The 16,751-nt window shown below is 28.4% G+C and overlaps 1 protein-coding gene and 1 pseudogene across 2 annotated transcripts; both read right to left on the bottom strand.

The window, feature by feature from the left end:
- Positions 1-683: 683 nt before the first annotated feature.
- On the bottom strand, positions 684-7,899 carry LOC112638838 (acyl-CoA synthetase family member 2, mitochondrial-like). 2 transcript variants are annotated; one of them, XM_025411226.1, is made up of 10 exons: positions 7,843-7,899; positions 6,530-6,606; positions 5,926-6,088; positions 5,090-5,615; positions 3,657-3,840; positions 2,675-2,884; positions 1,929-2,063; positions 1,667-1,777; positions 1,342-1,578; positions 684-998 (listed from the first exon to the last, which is right to left on the bottom strand). In XM_025411226.1, the coding sequence occupies exons 2-10, from the start codon at positions 6,530-6,532 to the stop codon at positions 711-713; spliced, it is 1,857 nt and encodes a 618-aa protein (XP_025267011.1). In that variant the 5' UTR covers positions 6,533-6,606; positions 7,843-7,899; the 3' UTR covers positions 684-710. The 2 variants fall into 2 exon arrangements, with proteins under 2 accessions (XP_025267011.1, XP_025267012.1); XM_025411227.1 differs by lacking the exons at positions 6,530-6,606; positions 7,843-7,899 and adding an exon at positions 7,207-7,259 and having other exon boundaries at positions 685-998.
- LOC112638842 lies at positions 7,745-16,256 on the bottom strand (annotated as a pseudogene).
- Between the last annotated feature and the right edge of the window lie 495 nt (positions 16,257-16,751).

Below are 16,751 nucleotides of genomic sequence, written 5' to 3'. Positions count from 1 at the left end.
TAAATATTTTATACCGTTTTAATATGATTGCTGATTAAAAATAAAGCAGTCCATTGTCTAACTCTCATTCTGAAAGCTCTGTTTTTTAAGTGTTTTTCAATCATATTAAAACGATATAAATAATGTTTCTTCTTAAATAAAATTGTATCTCCTTAAACAAAAAATAGAAAACTTCAAATATTTTAAAGCGAAGTTTTTATTTTTCGAAACATCTTGTATTTTCGCTAGCAAATTGTGCTTTTATTTGTACATATTCAATAGAGTGATTTGATTACAAAAAGTATAATTGCATCTTTTCCATGCATTGTTGAATTCAAGAAAAAATAAGATCATTGAAAAATAATTATTGTTATATTATTCAACTTTCTTTCATTTCTTTATCTTTTTATTTGCATTATTATCAACTATTCTCCAGAAAATCATAATGGATTATTATTCTGGATCTTTTGTGTATCAGGATGTATAAAATTAGTATACATTGCCAGAATTGAAAAGATTTATTAATTATTATACAATAATAAAAATGTTATAATGTAAATTATAAAATAGATATAAGAACTGCTTTTAATAACATTTATTTATTAAATAACATTCAATAATAATTTTATATCTAGAAAATTTTAATAACATTTTGTTTGACAAATGAAGTTATTAAAAATTAAATTTTATTACAAAATTTTCGTTAAAATCAATTATTATCACAAATTTTTTTATCTCGTTGGTATCACGCCACTGTTCTCCAATTGTTCTTTTAAACGAAACTTCAGAATTTTTCCACTAGTGGTTTTTGGGTAGTCATCTACAAAATGCACATAACGCGGTATTTTGAAATGTGCTATTTTACCTTTACAATAATCTATCACTTCGTTCTGTGTCATTTTCGCATTGTCGCTAAGTTGAATGCACGCACATACTTCTTCTCCGTAAACTTCGTCATACGCTCCTATAACTTGTGCCTCTATTATTTTAGGATGAGTCATTAGAAAATCCTCAATTTCCTATAATAAAAAATAAAACATACAATTAATATGAGTGAAATATATTGATTATTGCTTCAGAAAATGAAATATATTGATTCTTGCTTCAGAAAAGTGGCAATCAAAATCAAATCAAAATAATGATATCGTTAATAGCAAACAAAATAAATCTTTAAATTACAGCCATATTTAGATAAATCATTAGATATATCTATTTATACTTGAATTATCATTTTTTTCGAAAAGAGTTTTTATCAAATATTTTTTCATTTTTATTATACATAATAACAAGCATATTACTTGGATATAGCAAATACTGCGAATTAAATACTAATATATAATAATGATATTTATATAATTTTACCTTAGGGAAAATATTTTCTCCTCCCCGAATAAGCATGTCTTTTAATCTTCCGATTATCACGCCATATCCGTTTTCATGCAAGATGAATTGATCCCCAGTTTTCAACCAACCATCCTGCGTCAATGTCTTCCTTGTATTCTCTTCGTCATTCCAATAATTTAACATATTGGAATATCCGCGTACCCAAAGTTCGCCAGGTTTTCCGAAGGCAACAGGCAAACCATTTAGATCGACAACCTTTTGTCAAATACATTAACAAAACTTTAAAAGCTCTAATGTAAATTTTTAAACAAAATATTGTATCGAAATTAAAAACAATATATACCATTGCTTCGATATGATCTCCTAAATAACCCACGGTGGTCTCAGATAAGTATTTATCCTCTTCACGTATCGATTGAAATACTGCACTTGTCTCTGTGAGACCGTATAGGCTCTGTGAATTATAATCGAAAATTTATTATAATAATAATCGGACTTTCCGAAGAGATCTGATTTGGGCGTGTTAAAATTGTTTTCCAAGGGTTGTAATGTTGATCGCATGATGATATACGAAAAATGTTATAAAGTATTGATTGTGAACTTACTATTAAATCATTAAAACCTAATAAATCTCGTATTCGTTTGAAGAGTTCAGAAGATGCAGGTGCACCACCGATAATCCCTGCTTGAAGACTGTCCACCGGAAGTTGCAACCGTTGTTGTGCCTCGAGTAAGTTCACCTGACAATAGAGCCAAATAAAATTCAACTTAATTAGGATAAATTAAATTTTATTAATTTTTCTAAAGAAATTGAACTGAATTGCAAAAATCGAATATAATATTAATACACTAATAATATAATAATAATATAATAATTTTCAAATAAATTTTAAACAATAAGCAATTGGAACGCTCTTTTCAAAATTAATATTTTTATCAATTTGAAATTTTAGCCTACATGATTTCAACAATTATTATTGCATGTTTTTATAAATCACGAATAATTACATTGTAAAAAATAAAATTGTAAAATTGCATGAACAATAAATGTAAAATCATGCAATAAGTAATAAGAATGTTATACATTTTTATTATATTTATTGTGTAATTTTGCATTTATTATTTATGTAACTTTTATACAATGTATATAATGATTTTTCACACAATATAGCGATTTTCGACTGTGCGAATTATTTGTTAATCAATGACGAGTATTTATATTGTCATATTTAAATTAAATCACACAATTTTTATGTGAATGATATATATTATCATTCGTTTTCGCTTTCTACTATGTAGAATGGATATTTTTCAAACAATATAGCTAACCTTGTCTTTCATTCTTGCTTACCCACATAGTTGGCGTTCCATATGTTACGGTACACTTTTCTTGCGCTATCGCCTTCAAAGATTTTATCGGATTAAAAGAACGTTCTTCTATAACGAGAGTGCTTCCAGTGTGCAAAATGAGTATATTGGCCATTATTAACCCGAAAACATGGAAGAATGGTACATTTAAACATATTTTGTTTTCGGTACTGAATTTTGCTCTGCGGGCATTCTGTCACATATAAAAATACAAAACATTTTTTCCTAAAATATTAAATTGTTATTAAATTATTAGTTGTCAAATCTCTACGTCAAGATTAATGTTAGATATCTTGAGATTTGCAAGTTTATCGAGACATTTGAAATAAGCAGTTTATTCAAATCTAAGGACAAGTCTAAAAGAATCATTGCATCAATTTCAAGGACAAGCGAGTAAAAGTTAATTATATTAAAAAGTTAATTATATTGTATGTATTGTATATATTATGTTATATTGTATTCTCATATATTTTATTTTCTTTTAAAAAAATAAGATATAATGCATGCATTTTTTTGAAATAACAAGAAACCTGTAATTTAAATTGATTTATATAAGAATAAATTATTATTGGAAAAATGTCGTCATCTAATTATCTCAAAATTACATGTATAGAAAATAAAACAGATTAAGAATAAGCTAATAACATAACAAATATTTATATACATATGAATGAAGAGGTCTCGAGATGGATTTAGTAAATAGATCACAATAAGGCAAAGATAGAGATAGATAGAGAGAAAGAACAAAAATTAAGAACAAAATAGTCATTCTATTCCATTTTATGAGGAAATTAACTTTGTTGACAAAGAATTTGTTAATAAAAATTATTATATTCATATTAATTAAAATTAAAAAAAGGAATGCGTTATAAATAATGCTTTATGTCAGAATATATTATTTAAAAATCTGACACAAGAAATTATAAAGTGATTAATATATCTGATATTTACTCTTATCATTTTACCTCTTTGCTGTTATTTACAATAGACCTATGCGAGAGGAGGGTGGCTTTGGACTTGCCGGTGGAACCGGATGTAAACAGTATATTGCATCCATCGTTGCAAGATATCTCAGCTTGTTCCGCAGCGATCGCATCTACTTCCGCTTTCGTCGCCGAAGCTTCAACATCAGCGAAACGATGAGTACCGCTATAAATTAAACGTACTAATATCATTTACATCGTTTCTCAATGACGTGTTGTTTACGAGCGCGAATAGATAGATGTCAGTGAAGCAATTAGTCTAATTGTGCCATGATTCTTCCATACGGCATAAATTATTAATCAAATCGATTGATCGGTGAAAGTTGGAAAACTATAGTACTGGCTAAATGCGCGGAATCCACGGAATAAAAAAAGTATATAATGAAAATGCGTACAAAGTTTCGATGAGAGTGCTTGTGTGATTGCTGATTAACATTCACCTCGACATCGTAACTGTTTCGCTCCGTCTCACCCTTTTTAGCATTTTAAAGTCGTTGCGTTTTTCATTTTTTTTTCGTGACTTCAGATCGATATGCTATTTTTACGTCATCAAACAGGATATTTGTACTTCAGCCATTTATAAGAAAATATATCAGAATCGTTATGATATTATGTTCATTATGTTAATTATTTGCTATAATAATCAATATCAATATAATTTTTATGAATACATAGCATATCAATTTTTCTTATTTATTTAAAAATTAAATATAATTAAATAATTATATATTTTCACATTTATAAATATTTTTCTAACAAAAGAATGTTATTAACACTCAGGAAAAATTTTATAATTGTATAGAACAATAAAAAAATCATTACAAAGTATTAATATTAGAATTCTTTAAATCTAATTATATAGAATATGCGTGTCTGTGATATATTGAAATATATCTATCTAAAAATGCGAGCACACGAAATATAATTTGACAACAGTTATAGTGTGTTCTTAATCCATTTCGTAAAATCGAGCAAAAGGTTTCCATCAGTCAAAGTGCGAGAACTCACGCGATATTCACGAATCGATGAGGCAAATGTTTTCAATGTGTGGACATATTAAAAGTTCAGAAATAATCATGTGGAAATTTACAATTATCTAAGCGAGCAAGTCCAAAAGAAACCAATAATCATCTTATTTAATTAAATATATTATAACATTTTAAAACTATTCTTTCATTACTTTTCAAAAGTATATTAATTCTTTTTGAAATAATTAAATAATATGATTACGGAACTCTGTGAATAGTAAATAATTTTAATATTATTATCAACCAAAATTAATATTATTTACAAAATCTTTCATGGCATAATCCCGTGATTAAATAGGAAATAATTCTTCTATTAATAATATTCATATTACGCAGAATAAATAATACTAATATTAACATTTTATTAATATTAAGAGAATCTCTTACGTTATATGATTAGATGAATAAATGATAATGTGCTCCAAAGTGGGACAGACTTCTTTGGCGGTCAACAACATCTTCGGATAATTTTGCACTTTGAACACATCCGGTGAGACAATCGCTTTTACGCCAACCTTTTGCAAACAATAAATTAATTCATTCTGTTGATAAGCCGGATTAATCGCGACAACGATTAATCCCGCCCTCCATGCACTCAGGGAAGTTATGAACCATTCGAGATCATTCGGACCCCAAATGCCCAGCCGATCGCCCTTCTTCATTCCTAATTTCTTGAGGCCCGCAGCGAAAGCGTCAACCCGTCGAAGAAGGTCGGAGAACGTTAATCGAATATTTTGATGGATCGAAACGATGCAAGTTTGTTCGGGCCACGTTGCAACAGCTTCGCCGAGTGTTTGCCCGACGGTTTTGTCCGACAATGGAAATTCGCCGGGATTATACATATGAGCAACTCTGATTGCTTGTGAAAGATTAGCTTTCGTTTGGATGTTAGACTTGCAATGTTGACATCGTTCTGCAATTGCAATTAATCGCAATGTAAGTCTATATACGATCGTTTTCCAAATCTTACATATTTTTGAATTTTAGATTCTATTTTTTTTCTTTTATAGTTTCTTTTATTAAATTTTTATGTAACTAATCTTCGTATTAAGATAATAGCCATTAAAATAACGGTACAGATGTTTTAAAAATAACAATATATGAATTATATTGGCGCATTCTTCAGTATAATGAGATGATGAGATAAAATAGTAAACATATGATAATAGAACAAATTTTAAAGTTGTTGCATCTTTATTTGTTCTATTGATTTATTTACTTACCTTCAAAATTAGCGTTTGATGTAGAAGACCATCGTAAATAGCTGTGACGATTTACAGTTTTAAACATAATATATTGTGAAATTGAGTAACACAGAGAAAGCATCTTTCCAAAAATGTAGTTACTTGTATCGCGTAAACAAGTACAAAACCCTGCAGCTGTACACTAAAACAGAATAAAAAATGTATTGTTATCATGTTTTATCTTGTTTACTATAAAATAATCTATATTTATAATTAGTGTTATCTCTTTTTTAATGTTAAACATATGTTATATGAAATCTTATATTATTTAGATTAATTAGATTAATTATCATGCGAAAGAAGGAGAGAGAGAGGAGAGAGAGAGAGGGAGAGACAGAGAGAGAGAGAAGAAGAGAGAGAGATCATTTGTTGATAATATAACGTCTCAATATCTTAAAATGACGATGACATAAATCTACAAATTTTGAAAATAGTTTTAATTCTTTTATTATTAAAGCTAATTAAATATTCTACAAATTTTGAAAATAGCTTATAATTTCTTTCTTATTAAAGCTAACTATATATTCTTAAACGTCGAATACATATATAAGTGTTTAGTAGGCAATATGATAAAGAAAATTACCATTAAATTAAAATATCCAAAATAATCGTTGATAATAACCGTTGATATGACCGTAATGTATGATGTGTTGCTTATGACTGAGGAGAGAACATAGCGCAAAGGGTATAGGCCGCAGCACACACTTTTGCATAAGCCCATAACCATAAGCATAAAAAAATTGATTGGTTCATTTTCTTATGCATATACTTGGGGACCAATCAATTTTCTTATGCTGTTGATTATGCGCTTATGCAAAAGTGTGTGCTGCGGCCTTATGACTTCCCACATAGAAATCTTTATCCAACAGACTATCTAATAAATGTCTAAATGTCTACATGAGGTATCCTCTGTAAATAACTAGTAGATGTATATACACAGAAAAAAAATAAGTGTCAAATCAAAATTTATATAAAATAAAAGATAAACAAAATTAAAGGCTCTCGAAATTAACAAATTAAAATAAAATATAATAATAGGCCATAAAGAGCCAACGCAGTTGTAACGCGTGTTTTAGAAGAAAAAGATAATCCATGAAAACGATCACATTAAACGATCTTTCTTCTTTATTGACATCAAACGTTTCGGACTCAGTTCGAGCCTTCTTCAGTGATTCTGACAAGACAAAAAAGAACCAAAAAAGATAACATTAACAACGCAGTCATTAATAGATAAGAGAGAAAAAAATATAGTTATCATACGTGTATAGTTTTAGAAAACAAACGTGAACTCGTCAAGGCAAGTCGACTCGAAGGAAGCCAAATGCAAGTAGCCCTTTAAGCGGTGCAAGGCGCAAAGAGCGATGCACTAACAAAATAAATGTACACGATATAGATACAAAGCCTTGCAATAAGAAAATTAAAATTAGACAAAGGCAACTCACTCGGACTCGAGAAGACGAAACAGAAACGGACACGAAGACTCAGCACGCACATAGCCGACTAGGCAAAAAGATTCGAATGCTAACGATAAAATGACGTCACAATGTGATCGACAAAAACAATCCGTATACACTGAGGTCAAGAACAATCCTAACAAACAACAAACTATTAAATTTTAGATATGTTTTTAATTATCGATAAACACGAAGTATTCAATTTTAACGTATCTCTATGGAGATTCAACGCATTTCTTTGACGCTTAATATAGATCATCTCCGATATTAATCTCTTTCCTAAAAATGTTTCCTCATCCAAAACCTCCGAATTATCAATCAACGGATTTGACGCCTCATGTTAGTCAACCTTTGTCAAAATCCACTAGTGTGAATTTTTCCTTCCATCCTCGACCTTCTTCCTCGCCTATTTGTATCGACCTTGAACTCTCATCTTTCTTACCACGTATTTCTCCTTTCTTGGAATTAAGAAATGAATGGTTCGTCAATTTGTCTTCTTCGACCATACCTGAGGAAGTACAACTCCTATTACAATTGGGAGAAAAATTTTATTTACCGGTTATTGACAAGGAAAAAACTACCCTGTGATGTACTTATGAAACCTTGAATTGCAAACATTTGGATATGTACAACATCTGAAATGACTATTTATATTCGTGGATATCTAATACCAATTATTTTTCGTATGGGGGGAGAGAGAGAGAGAGAGAAAGAAGGAGAGGGAGAGAGAATAATATGAATAATATATATTATATAATATTAATATATATAATAACATATATAAATGTAATATAATATAATATAAAAGAAAATATAAAAAAAAATATAATATAGTATTATATTTATATACAAATTATATAACAATATAAATATTCTATATAATTATATAATAAACATTTTCTATACCGTTTTAATATGATTGCTGATTAAAAATAAAGCAGTCCATTGTCTAACTCTCATTCTGGAAGCTCTGTTTTTTAAGTGGTTTTCAATCATATTAAAACGATAAATAATGTTTCTTCTTAAATAAAATTGTATCTCCTTAAACAAAAAATAGAAAACTTCAAATATTTTAAAGCAAAGTTTTTATTTTTCGAAACATCTTGTATTTTCGCAAGCAAATTGTGCTTTTATTTGTACATATTCAATAGAGTGATTTGATTACAAAAAGTATAATTGCATCTTTTCCATGCATTGTTGAATTCAAGAAAAAATAAGATCATTGAAAAATAATTATTGTTATATTATTCAACTTTCTTTCATTTCTTTATCTTTTTTTGCATTATTATCAACCGTTCTCCAGAAAATCATAATGGATTATTATTTTGGATCTTTTGTGTATCAGGATGTATAAAATTAGTATACATTGCCAGAATTGAAAAGATTTATTAATTATTATACAATAATAAAAATGTTATAATTTAAATAATAAAATAGACATCATAAGAACTGCTTTTAATAACATTTATTTATTAAATAACATTCAATAATAATTTTATATCTAGAAAATTTTAATAACATTTTGTTTGAGACAAATGAAGTTATTAAAAATTAAATTTTATTACAAAATTTTCGTTAAAATCAATTATTATTACAAATTTTTTTGTCTCGTTGGTATCACGCCACTGTTCTCCAATTGTTCTTTTAAACGAAACTTCTGAATTTTTCCACTAGTGGTTTTTGGGTAGTCATCTACAAAATGCACATAACGCGGTATTTTGAAATGTGCTATTTTACCTTTACAATAATCTATCACTTCGTTCTGTGTCATTTTCGCATTGTCGCTAAGTTGAATGCACGCACATACTTCTTCTCCGTAAACTTCGTCATATGCTCCTATAACTTGTGCTTGCATTATTTTAGGATGAGTCACTAACAAATCCTCAATTTCCTATAATAAAAAATAAAATGTACAATTAATACCAGCGAAACATATTGATTATTGCTTCAGAAAATAAAATATATTGATTCTTGCTCCAGAAAAGTGGCAATCAAAATCAAATCAAAATAATGATATCGTTAATAGCAAACAAAATAAATCTATAAATTACATAAAGCCATATTTAGATAAATCATTAGATATATCTAAAGAAACGTATTTAAATGAAATCTATAAAAGAATTTATACCCGAATTATCAGTTTTTTCGAAAAGAGTTTTTAGAAAATATTTTTTCATTTTTAGTATATATAATAACACGCATATTACTTGGTTATAGCAAATAGTGCGAATTAAATATTAATATATAATAATGATATTTATATAATTTTACCTTAGGGAAAATATTTTCTCCTCCTCGAATAAGCATGTCTTTTAATCTTCCGATTATCACGCCATATCCGTTTTCATGCAAGATGAATTGATCCCCAGTTTTCAACCAACCATCCTGCGTCAATGTCTTCCTTGTATTCTCTTCGTCATTCCAATAATTTAACATATTGGAATATCCGCGTATCCAAAGTTCGCCAGGTTTTCCGAAGGCAACAGGCAAACCATGTAGATCGATAACCTTTTCGTCAAATACATTAACAAAACTTTAAAAGCTCTAATATAAATATTTAAACAAAATATTGTATCGAAATTAAAAACAATATATACCATTGCTTCGACATGATCTCCTAAATAACCCACGGTGGTCTCAGATAAGTACTTATCCTCTCCACGTATTGATTGAAATGCTACAGCTGTTGTTTCTGTGAGACCATATATGCTCTGTGTATATAATCGAAATTTTAATATAATAATAATCGGATTTTTCGAAGAGATCTGATCTCGGCGCGTTAAAATAGTTTTCCAAGGGTTGTAATGTTGATCGCATGATGATAAACGAAAGATGTTATAAATAGCCTTGATTGTGAACTTACCATTAAATCATTAAAACCTAATAAATCTCGTATTCGTTTGAAGAGTTCAGAAGGTGCACCACCGATAATCCCTGCTTGAAGACTGTCCACCGGAAGTTGCAACCGTTGTTGTGCCTCGAGTAAGTTCACCTGACAACAGAGCCAAATAAAATTCAACTTAATTAGGATAAATTAAATTTTATTATTTTTGTAAAGAAATTGGACTGAATTGCAAAAATCGAATATAATATTAATACACTAATAATAATATAATAAATTTCAAATAAATTTTAAACAATAAGCAATTGGAACGCTTTTTTCAAAATTAATATTTTTATCAATTTGAAATTTTAGCCTACATGATTTCAACAATTATTATTGCATGTTTTTATAAATCACGAATAATTACATTGTAAAAAATAAAATTGTTGTAAAATTGTTGTAAAATTGCATGAACAATAAATGTAAAATCATACAATAAATAATAAGAATGTTATACATTTTTATTATATTTATTGTGTAATCGTTTTTAAATTTATTGTGTAATCGTTGTGTAAACATTTTTATTATTTATTGTGTAATCGTTTTTGCTTCTTACTATGTAGAATGGATATTTTTCAAACAATCTAGCTAACCTTGTCCTTTGTCCTTGCTTACCCACATAGTTGGCGTTCCATATGTTACGGTACACTTTTCTTGCGCTATCGCCTTCAACGATTTTATCGGATTAAAAGAACGTTCTTCTATAACGAGAGTGCTTCCAGTGTGCAAGATGAGTATATTGGCCATTGTTAACCCGAAAGCATGGAAGAATGGTACATTTAAACATATTTTGTTTTCGGTACTGAATTTTGCTCTGCGGGCATTCTGTTACATATAAAAATACAAAACATTTTTTTCCAAAATATTAAATTGTGATTAAATTATTAGTTGTCAAATTTCTCAGTCCAGATTAATGTTAGATATCTTGAGATTTGCAAGTTTATCGAGACATTTGAAATAAGCAGTTTATTCAAATCTAAGGACAAGTCTAAAAGAATCATTGCATTAATTCCAAGGACAAGCCAGTAAAAATTATTTATATTAAAAAGTTAATTATATTGTATGTATTAAGTAAGTTGTAAGTTAATTATATTAAAAAGTTAATTATATTGTATGTATTGTATATATTATGTTATATTGTATTCTCATAAATTTCATTTTCTTTTAAAAAAATAAAATATAATGCAAGATTTTTTTGAAATAACAAGAAACCTGTAATTTAAATTGATTTATATAAGAGTAAATTATTATTGGAAAAATGTCGTCATCTAATTATTTCCAAATTACATGTATAGAAAATAAAACAGATTAAGAATAAGCTAGTAACATAACAAATATTTATGTACATATAAATGAAGAGGTCTCGAGAATTTAGTAAATAGATCACAATAAAATAAACAGATAGATAGAGAGAAAGAAAAGAATTAAGAACAAAATAGTCATTCTATTCCATTTTATGAGGAAATTAACTTTGTTGACAAAGAATTTGTTAATAAAAATTATTATATTCATATTAATTTAAATTAAAAAAGGGAATGAATTATGCTTTATGTCAGAATATATTTTTTCAAAATCTGACACAACGAATTATAAAGTGATTAATATATCTGATATTTACTCTTATCATTTTACCTCTTTGCTGTTATTTACAATAGACCTATGCGAGAGAAGAGTGGCTTTGGACTTGCCGGTGGAACCGGATGTAAACTGTATATTGCATCCATCGTTGCAAGATATCTCAGCTTGTTCCGCAGCGATCGCATCTACTTCCGCTTTCGTCGCCGAAGCTTCAACATCAGCGAAACGATGAGTACCGCTATAAATTAAACTAATATCATTTACATCGTTTTTCCAATGATGTATTGTTTACGGGTGCGAATGAATAGAAGTCAGTGAAGCTATTAGTCTAATTTTGCCATGATTCTTCCATATGGCAAGAATTATTAATCAAATCGATTGATTCGTAAAAGTAGGAGAACAATAGTACCAGGTAAATGCGCGGAATCCGCGGAACAAAACAAAGTATAAACTGAAAATACGTAAAAAGTTTTTATGAGAGTGTTTGTGAGATTGCTGATTAACATTCACCTCGATATCGAAACCATGTTACGCTTACTTACGCCATACTTCGTCTCACCTTTTTCAGCATTTTAAAGTCGTTTCATTCTTCATTTTTTTTTTCGTGATCTTAGATCGATATGCTATTTTTACGTCATCAAACAGGACTTTCGTATCTTAGTTGTTTATAAGAAAATATATCAAGTTATGATATTAATTATTTGCTATAATAATCAATATAATTTTTATGAATACATAGGATATTAATTTTTCTGATTTATTTAGAAATTAAATATAATTAAATAATTATAGATTTTGATATTTATAAATATTTTTATAATAAAAGAATGTTATTAATCACTCAGGAAAAGATTTATATTTGTATAGGATATTTATATTGATATAGAATATAGAATATGCATGTCTGTGATATATTGAAATATATATATCTAATGAAATATATTTATCTAAAAATGCGAGCACATGAAATATAATTTGACAACAGTCAGTGTGTTCTTAATCCATTTCGTAAAATTGAGTAAAAGATTGCCGTCAGTTAAAGTGCGAGAACTAACGCGATATTCACGAATCGGTGAGGCAAATGTTTCCAATGTGTGGACATATTAAAAGTTCACAAATAATTATGTGGAAATTTATAATCTAAGCGAGCAGGACCGAAAGAAACCAATAATCACCTCATTAAATAAAATATATTATAACATTTTAAAACTATTCTCTCTCATTGCTTTCCAAAATTATATTAATTCTATTTGAAATAAATAAATAATACGATTACGGAACTCTGTGAATAATAAATAATTTTAATATTAATGTCAATCAAAATTAATATTATTTACAAAATCTTTCATGTCATAATCCCGTGATTAAATAGAAAATAATTCTTCTATTAATAATATTTATATTACACAGAATAAATAATACTAATATTAACATTTTATTAATATTAAGAGAATCTCTTACGTTATATGATTAGACGAATAAATGATAATGTGCTCCAAAGTGGGACAGACTTCTTTGGCGGTCAACAACATCTTCGGATAATTTTGCACTTTGAACACGTCCGGTGAGACAATCGCTTTTACGCCAACCTTTTGCAAAGAATAACTAATTCATTTTGTTGATAAGCCGGATTAATCGCGACAACGATTAATCCCGCCCTCGATGCACTCAGGGAAGTTATGAACCACTCGAGATCATTCGGACCCCAAATGCCCAGCCGATCGCCCTTCTTCATTCCTAATTTCTTGAGGCCCGCAGCGAAAGCGTCAACCCGTCGAAGAAGGTCGGAGAACGTTAATCGAATATTTTGATGGATCGAAACGATACAAGTTTGTTCGGGCCACGTTGCAACAGCTTCGCCGAGTGTTTGCCCGATGGTTTTGTCCGACAATGGAAATTCGCCGGGATTATACATATGAGCAACTTTGATTGCTTGTGAAAGATTAGCTTTCGTTTGGATGTTAGACTTGCGATGTTGACATCGTTCTGCAATTGCAATTAATCGCAATGTAAGTCTATACACGATCGTTTTTCAAATCATACATATCTTTGAATTTTAGATTCTATATCTTTTCTTTTATAGTTTCTTTTATTAAATTTTTATGTAACTAATCTTCGTATTAAGATAATAGCCATTAAAATAACGGTACAGACGTTTTAAAAATAACAATATATGAATTATATTGGCGCATTCTTCAGTATAATGAGATGATGAGATAAAATAGTAAACATATGATAATAGAACAAACTTTATAGTTGTTGCATCTTTATTTGTTCTATTGATTTATTCACTTACCTTCAAAATTAGTGTGTAATATAGAAAAACATCGTAAATAGCTGTGACAATTTACAATTCTAAACATAATAGATCGTGAAATCGAGTTACACAGAGAAAGCATCTTTCCAATGAAGTAGTTGTATCGCGTAAACAAGTACAAAACCCTGCAGCTGTGTACTGAAACAGAAAAAAATTTATTGTTATCATGTTTTATCTTGTTAACGAAAAAATAATCTATATTTATAATTAGTTTTATCTCTTTTTTAATATTAGACATATGTGAAGTCTTATATGAAATCTTATATGAAATCTTATATGAAATCTTATATTATTTAGATTAATTAGATTAATTATCATGCGAAAGAAGGAGACAGAGAGGAAAGAGAGAGAGAGAGAGAGAGTGAGAGAGAGAGAGGGGGGAAGAGAGAGAGAGAAAGCATTTTTGGATAATATAACGTATCAATATCTTAAAATGACGATGACATAAATCTACAAATTTTGAAATTTTAGTTTTATTATTAATTCTTTTATTATTAAAGCTAATTAAATATTTTACAAATTTTGAATATAGCTTATAATTCCTTTTTTATTAAAGCTAATTATATATTCTTAAACGTCGAATACATATATAAGTGTTTAGTAGGCAATATGATAAAGAAAATTACCGTTAAATTAAAATATCTAAAATAATCGTTGATAATAACCGTTGATATGACCGTAATGATGTGTTGTTTACGACTGAGGAGAGAACATAGCGCAAAGGGGATGACTTCCCACACGGAAACATTTATCCAACAGACTATCTAATAAATGTCTAAATGTCTACATGAGGTCCATATCCTCTATAAATAACTAGTAGATACACAGAAAAAAAATAAGTGTCAAATCAAAATTTATATACTTAAATTAACGCATTCATTGTTTCGTATATACGCAACAATCTATAATCTTCTTAGAAGAATTTAATAATTTTAAATTTCAACAATATTATAGCGTTATTTCAACCTTCCAAAAAAACCTTACAAAAGTAAAAAAAATACGCCAAGTACATAAAAAATATTCCACCTTGTATGCAACAAAACGTTTAATAAAAAAGATCCTTATAATAAATAATTTATAAAAATTTTCCCTTAAAAAATATATATAATAATTTTCCTAAATATATAATTTTCCTAAAAAAAATCAAAACTAAATATGAAATCAATGATTAATTAGCCAAGTACATTGAAGCAATTGATAGGAATTTGTAATTTGAAATATTTGTCATAAATTCAATCTTGCATTTATATATTAGATTCTCGACAAAATAAAAATAATTTTCAAAATAAGTTCGAAGTAAATTTCGAACTAAAAAAATTAAGACCATAACAACTTACAAAAACTTGGCGTGCTCGGGTCACATTATACATGCATATAATTTTACAAAGTTTGCGAATTATATACCTGTAATTAATTTCAATTATAGAAATATGTGAATTATAATAGGACCCGAGCACGCCAAGTTATTGTAAGTAGTTTTGGTCTTAATTTTTTTGGTTCGAAATTTACTTCGATATATATATATATATATATATATATATATATATATATATAATTATTATTATAGATATAAAAAATATTTCTGTGTAACTATGTTTGTGTCTACGCAGGCAAACGTAATAAATGTCTATGTAACTATAATTATGATTGCGCAGTAAAATATGTAAATTTCTACACACACACAAACACACACACACACACACACACACACACACACACACATATATATATAATTATAAATTATACAAATATATTCCACAAAATGGTAACTGTCTATTCTCTTTATTAATATAATATGTCAAAATATATTATGTCTAATCTAAATAGAAATGAGAAAAATTTTACAATATTTACCTTTTGATTGATAAATCACAGTTTACTTGGCGATCGTTAAGTGTCACAAATCTGGGTTTTTTTTTTACTAATCAATGCATTCGGTGTTGCAACGCTACTGTGTCGCTTGATAATAATTTTTAATAATATGTCACTTGTCTTCTATCTTTTTAAACAAGTAACGTTTCTTTAAACAGTTTAACGTGTCACTTCTTTTCCTTACACTATTCCGCACTATACTTTAATAAATGTATCTTTTATATGTACGTACATATACATATACATATCACACGTATGTGCGCACACATGTACGTACACATACATATACATATCACACGTATGTGCGCACATGCGCACATATGATTTTGTCACTTAAAGCATTGTACATATCGAAGCAATAATCGTATACGCAGCGATGTGAACGCCGCTTGAGGGACAAATTCGCTTTGCGTGTGTGCGTGCGAGCATATACACGTGAGACTACTGGAAATGAAGGAAAACGAAAAATGTCACAATTCTGATATTCGATCATCATTTCTCAGGATTGACTGCATCGATTTTGTTCAAACAAGTCGCAATCGAAAGCATATATTCACATTTTATAATAAAAGTGTCGTTAGATTTTTGATTACGGCTTTAGTTTATTAAATATCTTAACCGAAAGTTTACCTGACGCGAAATTCCGGATAAGGTACTTGGTGGCGCCGCGTCGGGAGCAATGACTCTCAACTCAATACGT

This window comes from Camponotus floridanus, unplaced genomic scaffold (assembly GCF_003227725.1).
Source record: "Camponotus floridanus strain SB8 unplaced genomic scaffold, Cflo_v7.5 scaffold384, whole genome shotgun sequence".
NCBI classification, from domain to species: domain Eukaryota; kingdom Metazoa; phylum Arthropoda; class Insecta; order Hymenoptera; family Formicidae; genus Camponotus; species Camponotus floridanus.
Note: the sequence above shows the minus strand (reverse complement) of the source record. Positions and strands in the feature narration are given on the sequence as shown.